This window comes from Hyperoodon ampullatus, assembly GCF_949752795.1.
Source record: "Hyperoodon ampullatus genome assembly, chromosome: 3".
NCBI lineage: Eukaryota > Metazoa > Chordata > Mammalia > Artiodactyla > Ziphiidae > Hyperoodon > Hyperoodon ampullatus.
In genome coordinates, this window is record NC_136916.1 from 101,088,046 (window position 1) to 101,104,787 (window position 16,742).

The window sequence follows — 16,742 nt, forward strand, 5'->3', positions numbered from 1 at the left end:
ATGATGCCCTTAAATCTTCCAAATAATCACTTAATTCCTTTTTTTCTAAATCCTCACCAGGAAATCTTCCAATGATTCCCTGCATGGCATGACTTCAGAGAGATGCACTGGCTTGAGTTGTATGGATAAATCCTCTCAAGATCTCTGAGGAGTATCTACCTATAGGGTTTTTGATTTGATCATCTGAATCTTTATCAATCAGTACATCATTGAGATGTGTTGCCAAGGAAGCAGAATTCAGTGACAGCTTGCAACTTTTTATTACCAGCAACAGTATTTGGCTATGAAGAGTCTCCCCTAAGAAAACTGGCAAGGAACTGAGATTTTTTGAGGCTGATTTTCCATTCACCTATTTTGTTGGCTTTATAAACTAATACATAGTCATTTATAACAGTTTGAGATTGTAGGAATTGAGCTCACAATGCCTTTGGAAGGCGAATCTTGGGCAAGTCATTTCAATATATTATAAAAAGAATTACTTTAGACTATGCTGATATAAAATCTGTTATCTTGTTGACATTGATTGGGTTGCAGCTACCTTTACACTATCCATGTAGAACGCTATGCATATAGGGGTCCTGCTAAGCCAACTTTTCTTGAAGTTTGGGCAAATTACTTATCGACAAATGGATTGACTACTTAAAAATGAGTTCTCCTTATTAACTTGTGAGTCTTTTAAAAACTACTTTGTGAAGTTTCAATATTAGTATGTTACTATGTTCAGGATTAGTATATTTGTTTCAAAGTAAATTAAAGCATTTCCTTAAAAATACTGGTGTTGAAATTCCTCATTTTGGCTTTCCATGACACTGGATAATCTGGCATCATTTTATCCATCCAAATTATTTTCCCTTCTCTCTTATATACTCTTACAACTTATCAGGCAGGTTTGCCCACTACTGCTGAACACACCATACTCATTCCTGTAGGGGAGGAAAAATTCTCTTCTACCCTCTTAGGTTCTCTGGCTAAGAATTAAACTCGCCTATGGCAGATTAACTGGCAAAAAAAACATACAAGTTTTACTAAAATTTCTTACATGGACATGGGAGCCTTCACAACAGAATGAAGATCCTCCCCACCAGCCCCCAAAAGATGGCAGAACCTACATGCTTTTATAGTAGGTTGAACAAAGAGAGGTATTTGTAGAAAAGTAACTAAACTATATGGAGAGGCGAAAGGAAGATAAGAATCCATATTTTTAACAAGTTCTGTTTGCACAGATTTCTTTTGGCCTTGATTCCCCATTTCCTATCTCTGGCAACGAGAATATCTTTTTTTCTCCTAAGTACAGAGAAGGCACCTTTTACATTGGGCTTTTATCTCCTGCTTTCAGAAATAAAAAGGAGTTCAGAATGCCCTTATTGCACCTGCTATTTCTCAAGTGCCCTTAACTTAATCAATATGCCAAAGTGGCACTTTTGGGGTGACATGCTCTGAATTCCTTCATCTGTCTTTGTTTGTAAGGTCTACCTATTCCTCCTGTTCATTTTGGCCCATCATTCAAGTCCTGTTTTTTTTCTAGAATTTATCCTGTGGATTCAACTCATGGGACTCTTGCCATATGCATTACATAACTTGTTACTTCCAAAATATGCCCTCTTGTATTGTGAATATTTGTTTCATGCAGTTGTCTTATCTCCCCAACTAGACTGCAAGCTCTTTAAATATTTGACTCATTTCATAAATATCCACAATCACAGAACTTTAAAACTGCATTTAGATGCTGAAATGTGTATGCAGACTGTCACTGCTCTAGTCACCCATACTAAGAATAGCAGAGTTAATGAGAACATTATAGTATAATAAAATTGAATGCTTACTGGGTACGAGTCCCTTACATATATTTATTTATTTAATTCATTATGGTGACATCATCCTTCATGGTTTTCTTCCTCTCACATCCAATGTTTAGTCTATGTGACTCTATTGGCTCTACCTTCAAAATAGATCTGGTACATTCCCACTTCTCACCAAAGTCACCAGTACCATCCTGATTCCAGGCTCCATCACTTCTCTCCTGGATTATTGTAAAAGCCTCCTAATAGGTGTATTCGCAACACAGCCCAGTGTCATTCTTTCAAAGTTTTAAGTCATACGTCTGTTCAAAATCCCGCAACGGTCATTCACTTCAAAGGAAAAGATGAAGTCCCTAGCAGCCTACAAGAACCTATGTCACTGGCAAAGCCCACTGGGGTTCCACGGAAAAATAAGATGGAATCTAGGTGTTAAGGTCTAACTTCTTTTGTGCTTAGTCTAGTTTCACTTGCCTATTGGGGGTTGTGTGCAGAGGCCTTGCACCTAACACGTGGAATTAGAGTTCCCAGCACAAAACTGCTGCACCCGACACCCTAAATTGCCTGGGCTGTGGGCAAAAGCCCTAGCGCACAACACCTCAATTCAAGATGGGGACAACATACCCTGTGCAGAAACGCTGCACCCAGCACTTAAGTCTAAAGTGCCCCCAGGAACACAACTGTGCCCCACCCTATTGACAAGAACCTCATAAAGCTGCCCTGCCCATGGCCTGTTGGGGAGACCTTGTCTCCTAGAGCGAGAACTCACACCTCTCCATTCTTTGACCAAAGAATAAAGCTTTGCTTTGCTTCTGAACGAACCAGGCAGGAGGACCCTTGTTGGAGCCCAACTTGAAAGGGTTGGTAATAATAAGACAGGCTGGGACCTGGGACGTGGTACACTTTGCTGCAGTACTTTCACATGGACAAACGGCTCCTTGAGCAACAAAATACAAAGAAACTATAAGGGACTAAAAATAACTGTGTGAATGCTCAGTTGGGGCAAATTATACAAAACAAGATACAAAAAGACCAAAAAAAGAGCTGGGAGCAAAAATAGGGTGTCAGGAGCAAAAGCAGGGTGCTGTGCATGCCTCCTGCACGTAACACCACCAAAGGGGTGGGCAAACCACCTAAGCTACCACTCCCAGCCAACCCCTGGACACCCCCCTACCCTCACCCCATATAAGGAACCAGCTGCCCCCCGACCCCCCCGGGGAGCAAGCAAGGGAAACTGTTACTTGTTATCAAGGGAAACTATTACTTGTTTTTGCTCCTCACTGCTTGCCTGAATTTCTTGTCTGGCCTCTTGTCACCTTCTATTGATTGGGCAAGGTCAAGAACCATGGTTGGTATCAATAACACCTATATGATCTCCCTCCCTGCATCACCAGAACCTCATCTCCCACTACTCCGAGGCTTCAGCCACACTGGCCAGCCTTGTTTTTCCACAAACACATAATGCATCTAGGGTCTCGGCTCTGGTTTTTTTCTTCTGCCTAGAGCAGCGGTCCCCAACCTTTTTGGCACCAGGGACTGGTTTTTGTGGAAGACGATTTTTCCGCGGATTGGGGGTGGGGGAATGGCTCAGGCGGTAATGCGAGCAACAGGGGAGTGGCAGATGGAGCTTTGCTCTGCTGGCTGGCTCTCCCACCCACCGCTCACCTCTCGCTGTACAGCCCAGTTCCCAACAGGCCGACAACCTCCTTCCTGATTCCTCTCAAGCTCTATTCTTTTTCATAGCACTTAACATGTTTCAACCTGCTATGTAACCTTTTGGCAGTATACTGTCTGCTTTCCCCACTCCCATGTAAACTCCAGGAGGGAGGTGATTGGTGGGGTTTTTTTGTTTGTTTTTGCCGCTCTTATCCTTGCAAAGCACACCCGGCAATCTCCCACGGGAGGCGATTGTTTTATTCACGGATGTATCCCAAGAGCCTAAAACAGCGCCAGGTAAATAAAAGGCACTCAATAAATACTTGGTGAATAAATTTAGAAATTAGATTTTCTTTCTGCAAGGACATGAGCCTTAATCAGCTTCTAAGCTTCTTTATTACACAAAGGGCCCAAACCACAGCGAGCCTAGCGGTCCTGGGAGTGGCCCCAGAGGTAAGTTGGAAGCGCTGAGGAGACAAAAGCTAAAAAACTAAAGGGTGCAGCTCTTTCTGGGGAAGGGGTGGGTGGGTGGCTGAGGAAGTAAAGACCAACTTGCTTTCCCTTTGCATGTCCACAAGTGTTTCAATGGGCGGCATAAAGAACTTTGAACATTCTCCTACCCAAACAAATCCAGGGCTCCGAGCGCGAGCGCGGCGACGCGGGCCCTGCCCTTTCCCAGTCAGCTTCAGTGCCCTCACTTAGGTGGTTAGGCAGCGCCTAAACAGCGTTCTTTTCCGGGCCGGGACTCCCTGCCTCAGGGACTAGGCACCAACGTGGCGCGTACTCCGCGTCCAGGTGCCCCGTGGGCGGCCGCAGGGGCCGCAGCACCGGTCGCCTGACAGGCGGCGGAATGAACACCCGGGCGAGGACCTGCGCACGTCACGGAGGCGGCGGCCCGCGCGCGCCGCACGCATGCGCGCTGCGCCCAGCATGAGGGTCGCGGCTCTGATCAGGTAACCGCCCCGGTGCCGCCTTCCTCCTCCCTGCCTCCCTCCAGTCTCTTTCTGCTGAGCGGCGGGAGCTGCCGCCGCCGCCGAACTGACGGTGTCCCTGCAGGAGCCGCGTGTCGGGGGCTCGGCGGCTCCTCCCGGTAGCAGGAAGAGGCGGAGCCTTCGGGCTACTGCCCGGCCCGGCTGGTCCCCGGTCCCGGGCTGGCGCTCCTCCTTGCTGTTCGTCGCCGCCTCCCTGGTCTTCTGGGCCCCAAACTTGGGTTCAGATTCGTTTCACTTTAAAACTACTGATGTCTGGGTCTCACCGCCCGAGAGCTGGTTAAATTACTCCGACCCGACTCGGAGTCGGATTCTCAGAAACTGTAATGGGCTGTGAAGTTTGAGGGGCACTGCTTGACGCCACTTACTGAGTTTCTCCCGCCCTTTTCTCTCTTCATCCTCTTTTATAGTTCCCTTCAGTCTTTCTGCCGGTCCTCCGGCCCTGCCTGGTTCCCTAGGTTGTTACCAGCCCCGCCCCCTCCCGCAAAAGACCACCTCTCCCTCGCCTGCCGTCCCATTAGTGACTGGACTGTTTATGGCATAGATGTGTTTTACTTTGGTGCTCAAGGATAGAGATGGAATTATCCTGTTTTATCTTAGATCCAGTTGCCATTGGTTTGCACACTCATGATTGCTTTTAGAAAAGTGACCTTACGGTAACATACTCCATATTCCAAAAGGAGTTTGAAATCTAGTAACCCATCATGTTTTTAGGTGTCTAAATTAAGTCCTATGACGACCAAAGATTGGTCAGCTTAAATGTCTCCATACTCAATCTGTAAACTGAAGCAAAAGGGAAAAAAACAACAAAATGCAAAAGGGAATTCAGACTACTTGAACATTTGTTTGATGAGTTTTGGATCTGTATAGAGTGAGATGAATAGAGGGCAACCATGCGAAGCCCATTGAAGATTTCATGAAAGTTTTTGTTTAGTGACCTACGAAATTAACACTGGCTGACAATAGTGTGACCTATTAAGGACTCGATATAACATCTTTTACTTCAATGCCATTGTTAGGATACTGGACTATAATGCTAAAATAATTTTTTTTCCCAATGAATTTCTTCTGTAAACAATGTGATTAAGCTTCCAACATTATGGACTTCATTTGATCTAGATAAGTAAGAACAAAAAGCAGTCCAGGAAATGAGTAATTCATATCCACATGCAGTTTACCAAAAGTTTAACCATTAAAGTTAGACACTTAACTAAAGTCTCAGAAATGTTGAAGGGAAGGAGAGAAGAAGATTGGTATAATCCATTACACTAGATATTCTGTAATGTGCATATGTAACTTTTATAATAAAACAAATTACTTTTAAAAAAAGGCAATGTTGGAAAATTGTTGCTAAAATGTAAGATCTGTATAAATGTTGGAAGACATAAGTAGGAGTACAGAACATAATATGTACATACAAATATGAATGCATACATAATACATATATACATTTGTATGCATATACACTTGAATGTATTTGGATTTAAACTTAATACAGTGAATCTGCTTGCAATAAGCAAGCAGTGTGTGCACTGAGAGATGGGATATGTGTGTGTGTTCTAGGGAATAAGTGAAACCAAGATTCTTACATTATCTTTAGACCACGAAGAGCATATTTTCCTAATACACAGAAGATTGCATCATTGAATTTTACAGTTGAATGACACCTTGAGGATTAGTTAGACCATTCTCTAATTTTATAATGAATCATGTGAACCCAAGCACATTGAGTAACTTAGTTTGGTATTCCAGAATTGGGAACTGAAATTCTGATCTTGTGAAGGATGTCTCCCCTAACATATGCTGATGTACTTTGTGATGTTCTAAGAAGTGAGTAAGGTACTCAGCATTTTCTAAACTTAATATGACCTTGAAAACCTTTTGTTCTTAGAGTATTTGTTGGACACTAGTGTTCCACAGAACACAATTTGGGAAATACTATTTTAAAATCATATTTGAAATCTTAGCATATTTTAAAATAAAAGGACAAGTTCTGATTGTGGATGTATACCCTTTAATCTTTAATATTCTAAATATTCTAAAGAATTAGATCATCTTGTCCTGGGGAAATAAAACAGTGAGGTTCAGTAGGAGAAGTTGTGAAAGAGGTACTTGGGGGAAACATCAGAAGCTGAGGAGAGAGAGCATGATGTGTAACTTCACTTTGCCCCTTTCAATCTCCCTCCCCTTGAGAAGTTCTGGAATGACAGTTGTTACTGATCAGAATATGGTAGAGGCTGACAAATGCTGGGAACTAAAATAAAAGGCAAAAGGGCCAACTTCTAGGATAATCAGTCTCTTGGTTTCTTTGCTTATAAATAGGTCTAAACATTATCTGGGGGTACATTTGCAGATTTTAGCAAAGATTAGAATGAAGGGAAACAGGAATAAAACGAAGAGAGACAAAGATAAAAGAAAGGAAGAAACATGCAAGAGAGTACTAAACTGAAATAGTATAGAGGTTGCCATTCAACCTTGTTATAGATGAATGACTATTGGTCTTGAATAAGTGCTTTGCCAGGTAGGTAGATTTGGTACCAGAATTTAGAATTTCCTGTCAATCTGTTTATTAGATTTATGACTCAGGCCTTGTCCTGCCATCATATGTAGTGATGGCTGAAAGATGAAGTACTGATAGTACTGATGTTTAACTTCATCAGTGTAATTCAGCATTTTGGTTTCAACCTCTACAGAATTTGAACCCACCAAGTACATCAAACTTTGTCATTTGATTGGATCTCAGATCTTTAATTTGATCCTTTAATTGGTGATGGTGACCGTTGTTAGAGTTCTTAAAGTGGAACAGAACAGATGTTTTTTTTCTGCTTTTTCATAGAAAATTTCATCTGAGAAGTATATATAATAGTTTAACTGAAATGTAAAATTAAATCATATTTTATTTGCAAAACACTTTATATATTAAGCAAAGCCACTATCGCAAACCGAAGAGTTGACATTTTTTGTTTAGCATAGTCTTTGTTATAATGGCATATAATTTCATAAGCCCTTGTTAGTAGTAGCCTTAGGTAATCAGATTCGTTTGATCAGTTGTGTATGCTATGGAAATTACATGTGTTTTTTGCATTCTAATGTAAAATAGTCCCTCAGATATTCTGAAAGGCTGAAAAAATGTGTTCTATCTCTGTGTCTAATGAGTCTATATCAGATAATGGTCAGTAACCTGATATTTGTCTTATCTGTTTCTTTCTTTATTTTTTAGTGGTGGGAAGGACAGCTGTTATAATATGATGCAGTGCATTGCTGCTGGGCATCAGATTGTTGCTTTAGCAAATCTAAGACCACCTGAAAACCAAGGTAAGTGTATAACTATCAGAAAGTTCTCTAAATGACTGAAACTCCAACCTCATAATCGCATTCTATTGTATGCAGTATGCAAACAATAAAAGGAACTCATATATCTTTAGCACTGGTTACCTGCTGTGTTCTGTGCTAAGTGTTTTCAATTACATATCCTTTATCCTCGTAAGAACTCCTAGAAAGTTTTATTAGACAAAGATACTGAAGCTTAGAGTTTTATAAATTTGCCCAAGGTGAAATAGCTAGAATAAACTTGCAGAGCTGAGACTTGAATCTTCTTACTTCAGAGTGCACTGCTGTTCCACTACAACACTTTTCCAAGTGTCGTTGGCAATGCACAGTTAAATAGGATACAACTTCTTGGAGCTTGGGAAGTAAGACATATATTAATAAATGATAATATATGAATTTTGTTATTAAAAGCATCTAGTTTAGCCACCTTAGATGTAAGCTAAATGTGTGAGACGTGAGAGAGCTGTAGAACAATGTATTTCTACTTTTTATTTGTCTGTGTTAATAAGGACATCTACAAATAATCCATAGACCTTATTTTAGCTACCTTTTTCAGTTTTTCTCCAATGAAATTTCCCCATTTAGAACTGTTTTTTTCTCTGTGTCCATGTCAGTGTCCAGATTTCCTCTTTTAATAAGGACACCAATCATACTGGATAAAGGCCTTACCCTAATGACCTCATCTTAACTAATTACATCTGCAATGACCCTATTCCCAAGTAAGGTCACATTTTGAGGTATTAGATGTTAGGACTTTAACACAAGAATTTGGGAGCAACACAATTCAAACAGCAACAATATCTTTTTTTAAATTAAGATATAATTGATGTATAACACTGTATTTGTTTTAGGTGTATAACATAATGATTTGGTATATATATATATATAGTGAAATGATTACCACAGTAAGTTTACTTAACATCCATCACCACACATAATTATTTTTTTTCCCAATCAGACTTTTAAAAAAAGAAAAATATTCACTGATTTGCTTTTTATACTCTTTTTATTATACCCATACAACCATAGATATTAACTGCTAAAATGTAATAGGGCGAGATTAACACTTGTCTAACTCTATCACTACTTTTCTAGTAAGATCTTTTTATCATCCCCTTTACTCAACTTCTTTCAAAATTCCATGCTTTTGCTCTACTATTATTTTAGGGTGAATTATTAGCGAAAACCCTAATCATAGTTCCTGGCATGAAGTAGGCACCCAGTAAATTTAGTTGAATCTGGATCTAGCACTAAATATTTCCTTCCTCCCTTCCTTCCTTCCTTCCTTCCTTCCTTCCTTCCTTCCTCCCTCCCTCCCTCCCTCAGTGCTGCCAGTATATTAAATTTTTGTTTTTATATCATTTTACAGTTGTTTTCTATTTATTTTGTCTTTTTCTTTTTTTTCTTTATGCCCAAATAGGTTGTTTGTAAGCTTCTTGAGAGGAGAGGTCATATCTTTTGTGTTCCTTTAATTGTTCCTCAGCACTTCGGACAGCTCTGTGCCTCTGATAAGCATTCACTCAAGGTTTATTGATGGACAGATGAATAATGAACTAACTAGAATTAGCCCTGCAAGAGCGAGCAGTTATTTCAGTCAGATATTTGAATTTTCTTTCCTTCTCTGATTAAGACCCAAGTAATCCTGGAAGTGAAGTGGGGAAGATAGAGATTAGAAATATTTTATAGGAAGAAATAGAACAGGTCCTGTGGAGGTCCTGTAGAGGGTCAGGGGTAAACATACACTTGAGGATTTTGTACTGGGCTTCTGATGATTAATGATATTAGCTTTATCGAAGTGATATATTTTGAAAATAACCTCCTATTTCTGACTTTAAATAATAAAGAGAAAATTCTTTGACTAAGGGTGAGTGGGAACTACACTATAACTTCTATATTATAAAAGAAGAAGCAGAATTTCCTTGCAGGTTGTGTTCTGTTACCAAAGGAAAGAATTTTCTTATCCCTTGTGGCCAGTCAGGCAAGTGAGTTTTTTAAGCTTTCTGTCTTTAGAGGTGTTGGTATTTAAAAAGCAGATTGTATTATATAATTAATATGTACATGATATAATTTCATTCCCTGGAGTTTCTATCTTCAGCTTTTCTATATGAATTATTACAGTTACCTTGTACTGAATCATTAACGTACAGAGCTTCCTTGACTTACAGTAGGGTTATGTTGAAATATATAAGTTGAAAATATCCTGTCAAAAATTCATTTAATACACCTAACCTACTGATCATCATAGCTTAGTCTAGCCTACCTTAACTGTGCTTAGAACTACCACTGGGCAAAATCATCTAACACAAAGCGTATTTTATAATAAAGTGTTGAATATCTTATGTAGTTTATTGAATTCTGTAGTGTGTGGAAGTAAAAAACAGAATGGTTGTATGGGTACAGAATGGTTCTAAGTATATTGGTTGTTAACCCTTGTGATCGTGTGACTGACTGGGAGCTGTGGCTCTCTGCTGGGCATCACACAGCGTATCGACCACAGCCTGGGAAAAGAGAATTCAAAAGTCGAAGTACAGTTTTTACTGAATGCGTATAGCTTTTGTACCATTGTAAAGTTGAAAAATCCTACATCTAACCATTTAACCAAAAATCCTAACCTTAACCAAGTTAAGGACTGTCTTTATAACCTTCCATGTGCTTGGGGTTCACTAGCAGAGTGGTAAGATGACACGCAAAGTGTATCTTTACATTACGCCTCATATGGAATGGAGCTATTTATTTAGAATATTGTTAGTGAGAAAAAGTTTAGTAGTAAATGGAATTGGAATATTACAAAGTAAAAGCTGGAAAAAATCAGCTGCAACTCTCATTGTAATGGAAGAGAATAGATGGCTGTGGGTTGGTAGATGGAGAGGGTTTAGCTAATCGTGATTTAAAGTCAGCAGGAAGTTGGTGATTACTGAATGAATCATTGCCTGACTTTTTCCCCCAACCATGTAAAAGGAATCTTAGTGAGGAATGACTGGTAGAGATGACTCCAGTACAAAGTTGGTTAAAGTAAATTCACAGCACTGAGTTTTCAGTGGGTAGTCTGGAAAAGACTTTATCCCCATTAATGGGGATAAATGTGAACTTGTCATAAAATTCACAAAGCCATCTCTTTAAATTTGTAGTAGGAACTTGTGGCGTGTTAATTGAGGTGCTTCAGGCAACAGTGGAGCCTTTTGGTTTTATTTGCTCTCATACCATTGTTGCTATGTAGCTTCCATTAATAAAAGTTACGTTGTGGTTGGGACTAAATGGAGCCTTAAAGGAAAATTGTCTTCTAGGTTTTTGAAGTCAGTAAAGTGTTTTAATTATTAGGCTAACATCAGGAAGTTTCTTGCTAAGTAGGTCAAAGTTATTTAAATATATTAATTCGATTGTATTAATTGCCTTTAAAACTAATACATTTAAAGATCTAGTTTAAACTTGAAATGAAGGTAATCTGAAAGGTTTTTAGGTAACTTTGGCTATATCTCTCCTTCCTACTGGGGCCAGGACTAGATAAATTTATAATAATAATGTGAGTACATGGAAGCCAGTCTGTTCTGTGGGTTCAGAAGTCTGGTGAGCCAAAATCTGATAGCATATGGTGGCAGTTTTGATTATTGAAGGGGCCTTACAATATCATTTTTCATGCCTTTTGATAGAATTCTTTCACATTCAGTGGAAAGCCTAGACCTGCTTGGCATATATGCATATAGAAACATATATGTCAAACATTGTTTTGTAATTTTTTGAAAACTTAATAATGTATTGTGAACATTTTCCCTGTCATTAAGTAGTATTCTACCATAGCATTTTCTAGATATTGTCTTTGGAACACAAATACCATGAAAATATAAGTGTTCTGTGGATAGATAACTTTGAGAGATAATTCATACACTCTCCCCTTGTTAGAGCACCTTAAAGCAGATTAGCCTAGGAAGAACTGCAGTTAAAACACCTGTTTACTATGGTTTATCCTCATTTTTTATAAATTGATTTGACCACAGAGTCCTTTTTTTTCATCCAATACCTATTAATATCTCATGGAATTTCTATTCTGCAGAACATACTTTAGAAAATACTCCTCTTCAAAATTGTATTAATGGCTGCATAGTATTTTATTATGTGAATATACTATAATTTTTTTTTTTTTTTTGCGGTACACGGGCCTCTCACTGTTGTGGCCTCTCCCGCTGCGGAGCACAGGCTCCAGACGCGCAGGCTCAGCGGCCATGGCTCACGGGCCTAGCCGCTCCGCGGCATGTGGGATCTTCCCGGACCGGGGCACGAACCCGTGTCCCCTGCATCGGCAGACGGACTCTCAACCACTGCGCCACCAGGGAAGCCCTATAATTTTAATCTGTTATAAAGAATGCTGTGATGAACATCTTTGCAAATAATCTTTGTGTATATTCATGATTCTTTTTTCTAAAAAAAAAGAGTGTTAAGAAATCAGAAAGCATATTCCAATATATTTCTAAGCTTATTTGTATCACCAAAAAGTCTGATGTGACTCATATGTTTTGAATATTTTACTCATATTGATATTTTTGGAATCTTGTGACAACCAGTGATTGTGTTACTTATTAGCTTAAGTTATGTTTCTATACACATTTGTAACTGCTCTAACAATACTGAATTTATATATGTTTATATGTTTTATTGAAGTAAGAATATAGGATATATCAAGAGCATCTAAATTTTTTTCTTACAAATATTTGTCACTTATTAACTAAGTACGTATTTAATTAAGAGTTTCTTCTACAACTCTAGGTGACTTCATGAATAACTTTGAATGATTTTAAAGAATATTTATGTAATAAAATCTTTAATCAAATAAACTATTCAAAATTTGCTGGATACATTACTCTTCTCTTTAAACGTTCTATATATAGTTTTAAAAATTTATGTATACTTGTATTTCTAATTGCGGTAGAAATGACCAGAGCTGATGTGAACTGGATGCAGCTTGAACAAATGTGCAACTCTTATATATTTTATTTCATTTAATAACTGAAGAGAGATATAGTGTAGTAAGCTTTTAAATTGTGTTGACTGCTCTCCAAGCAGTAAAACTTCAGTGGACTTTCAAATCCACTCTTTTTCACTCTGTTTGACTGATTATTTCCACTTTAATTGTTGCAGTGGGGTCAGATGAGCTGGATAGCTACATGTATCAGACAGTGGGTCATCACGCCATTGATTTGTATGCAGAAGCAATGGCTCTTCCCCTCTATCGCCGTACCATAAGAGGAAAGAGCATGGATACAGGACGAGTGTACACCAAATGTGAAGGTGATGAGGTTGAAGATCTTTATGAGCTTTTGAAACTTGTTAAGGTATGCAGAGTGACTAATTACCTTTACTGAATTTAGTGTGTAATTTAGTAAATTACATTTACTGAATTATTTAGTAATAAATAATTTACAACTGCTAGTAGCCCAACTGTCCTTTGAAAGGATATTTTGTCTTTTTGGTTAGAAAACGATTACTATGCCTTTATATTACATAGTATTTAAAAATAGAACTTTTGGTGTAGTCTGGCACCCATAACTATCAAATGATATTTAATTAAGTTCTCCTTAGGAATTTGGAGCTGATGACCTTTCAGTCATGTTTTTAGCAAGTACTTTTTGAATGCCTACTATGTGCTTGTTCTAGGCACTGCGGATAGGGCAATGAACAGATCAGACTAAGTCCTGTTTTGTTGGAGCTTACTTTCCAGTAGAAGGAGTCAGACAGTAAGCAAACAAATTATATGCTTGGTGGTGAAGAGTACTATGAAGAAGTATGAAGCAGAGTCAAGGTGATCACAAGTGATGGCAGGGTGTGGTTAAGCAAGACCTTTCTGATATGGTGAAATTTAAATAGACCTAAAGAAAGGGAGAGACTGAGCCTTACTTTAAGTTAGTAAGAGGTATGAATTTAATACTTAAGTCCCTGTATATAAGAGTTTGGCAGTCAATGTGCATTCATTATTAATTTCTCTAGACAGAAAATTTAGGAGAGAAAGTATGAGACTCATATATCTAGTAAGTACTATACTTAGTAAATGTTAATTAATAGAGATTCTTTTATATTAAGCAGTTATCTTTTATCTTTTCATTCTCATTGATAGTCAATTACTTAAAAAAGAAACTGGTAGGGAAAACACTTAGAATTGTTACATAATTTACTGTCTAGTTATGGATGGCATAAGAAGTAGATACTTTTCAAAGGAAATCACAGGGACCTGATTTCTTCCCTCTGGGGATGTACATGCTAATAACAACTATTTTGATTATCAAACAAAGGGGAAGGCATAAAAGAAGTTTTCACTTCTTCCCATGTGCACAACTAAAACCTTGACAGCATTCACTTTGAGGTGTGAAATACTGAGCACAAATTCTGCATTTTCAAAATTTCTTTCTCAGGGTACAGAGAAACTGTGTATTAAGTTTTTAGCATAAACCAATATTACAGAATGGTGGGACTCAACACTAGAGGTAATTGGATTGCTTAAAAATCACTGGTAACTGATAACTTTGGAGAAACTGTGATAATAACAGGCTTCCGAGAAAGGGAAAGATAATAAATTACTAATCAGTTTAATTAAAAATGGGCTGATTAGTAGTAATTAAGAAGAAATTTCCCTTTCAATCCATGCTGTCTTTGGAGAAATGGATGCTTTGCCATTATCTTTATAGTAACCGTCAGTTACGACATAAATTAATGCTAATGTTAAATCTTGACAACTTCTGCTTTGGAAGTTCGTACATGATAATTATAACTATAGCTGAAAGAGATGTTATCAGGTTGTCAGGGACTAAATAGTTCCTTCTTTTCCTGTGCAAAAATATTAATTTTACTATAGGATATTTTAAGGACATAAATATTGGAAATATATTGCTTTTATGGAAGAGATTGTATAACCAGGCTTTTATAGTTAAATCCATTTATAAAACACGGTGCAAAGATTCCAATAGAGGTCTTACATATTCTAATGAATAATTGAGTAATTATGGAAAAAACGAATTGAGAGGAGCTATAATTCTTCAAGTTAGACTTCACTTGTTCTAAGGAAAAGATGGAATTGCATTTTTTTAATCCTTTGAATATTAATGAAGAATTGAAAGCATTTAGATTCATTTTCATTTTAAACATTCATTTATAACAGGTTGCAGTTTTGTGACTTTCATATGTATGTCAGTCTTTTGTTTTTGTAAACTCTTTTTCCCCCCCAAGTATTAGAGCTAATTTTTGAGTAGAAGGTACTTGTTTTTGCAAAGAGTTTAATTGACTAATTGCTGAAAATAAGTAGAAAGACTTGGAAGAATTTTCAGAATTAAAAGTTTCCTAACTATTTTCTAGAAGTCATGAAAACTAATAGAAATGCAATAAGCCTTTATGTCTCATAGATTGTCAGGTGATTATGACAGGTAGATATATATATACATATATATTTATATGAAGCTGTTTTCAAAATATCTGGTTATCATATAGCTAGTCTTTTATTCTTTAGAATTTCTCTAATATTAAAATGTCATTTTGGTTCTCATCTGGATTAGTTTGGTATATAGATAACTTGTATTATTTCCTGAAAATATAGTAATTTTCAAATTGTGTGGGTGTTTTCCTTTTAATTCACATAAAGCAATGAAATAGTTACTGAAGGATACATCTAAACATCATATCTCTATAGAGAATATGTTTAGGGATCATGTATTCTTTCTCCACTTGTTGGGAGCCACTTCTTACTGGATCTCATATCGCCCTCTTTCTTGGTTTATTCCCTAATTTCAGTGGAATCCATCATTAAGAGACTTCCATAGAGAAGTTACTTTCAAATCCTTGCATTTTGAAAATGTTCTTATTCTGCCCTCATATTTGATTGATAAATTGGTTGAATTTAATATTTTAGAATGAAGGTTATTTTTCCTCAAATCATTGAAGGCATTGCTCCATTGTCCCCTAGCATTTTGCCAGTGAGAAGTTTGATGCTAATATGATATTTGTTCCTTTAAGCTGACTCTTTTTAAAAATTAATTAATTAATTAATTAATTTATTTATTTTTGGCTGCGTTGTGTCTTCATTGCTGCACGCAGGTTTTCTTTAGTTGCGTCAAGCGAGGGCTACTCTTATTGCTGGGCGCGGGCTTCTCATTGTGGTGGCTTCTCTTGTTGCAGAGCACAGGCTCTAGGCATGCGGGCTTCAGTAGTTGTGGCGCACGGGCTCAGTTGCTCTGTGGCACGTGAGTTCTTCCCGGACCAGGACTCGAACCCGTGTCCCCTGCATTGGCAGGCGGATTCTTAACCACTGCACCTCCAGGGAAGCCCCAGCTGACTTGTTTTTCTTCTCTGTTATCTTTTATGATTGTGTCTTTATGTTTGACATGCTGAAATGTCACAACAGTGCACTGGATGTTGAAGGTTGTTTCCCCTCTATCCCTTCTGCAACATCCTATTGAGTAGCAGCATATCTCTGTCCTCTTTCTCTTAATGATGGTGTAGGGTGACATTAATGCAGGTGAAAGTCAGTCACAACACAGCATTCTGGCTATAGCCATTAGGTCAGGGATGGTTTTGTTAACCTGCATTGTACCAAATAGAATGAAGCCTAAGATGATGGATTGTTGGCAGAAGATAAGGTATTTCTCCTGTGCAGAGGGATGTGTGGATATGAGACCTAGAACTCTTGTGGCTTTTTCTTGGGCGGGCAGGGAAGAGAACGTGCTATCAAATATGAAACACAAAAAATGGCAGAGTCCATAGAATTGCAGTGTGAAGATGGCTCTGCAAATGCTCTCCCATTATTTTTTTGATGATTTACCCGCCTTGACTTTCTTTATTCCCTTTTGCTGGTGCCCTCACTGGTCAGACTTTAAATCTCCCAGATTGAATTTTCATGTCTCTTGTGTTTTCTCACATACTTTTCATCTCTGTATCTTTTTGTTGTACATTCTGTGAGGTTTCCACTTTAAATGCCCTACTTTCTTGTTGAAATTTT

General features: G+C 38.1%; 1 protein-coding gene across 2 annotated transcripts in view; it reads left to right on the forward strand.

Moving 5' to 3' along the window:
• Nucleotides 1-4,364: 4,364 nt before the first annotated feature.
• The window catches only part of DPH6 (diphthamine biosynthesis 6), a gene marked incomplete at both ends in the record, with an annotated part of 177,350 nt that continues 164,972 nt past the window's right edge, over nucleotides 4,365-16,742 (forward strand). Inside the window, 3 exons of one of the 2 annotated variants that reach the window (XM_079700110.1) lie at nucleotides 4,365-4,405; nucleotides 7,662-7,756; nucleotides 12,902-13,095. In XM_079700110.1, the coding sequence (XP_079556236.1) occupies nucleotides 4,365-4,405; nucleotides 7,662-7,756; nucleotides 12,902-13,095 (330 nt within the window). Of the gene's footprint in view, nucleotides 4,406-7,661; nucleotides 7,757-12,901; nucleotides 13,096-16,742 lie in introns of those variants that run through there. The other variant, XM_079700111.1, reaches the window with a different exon arrangement.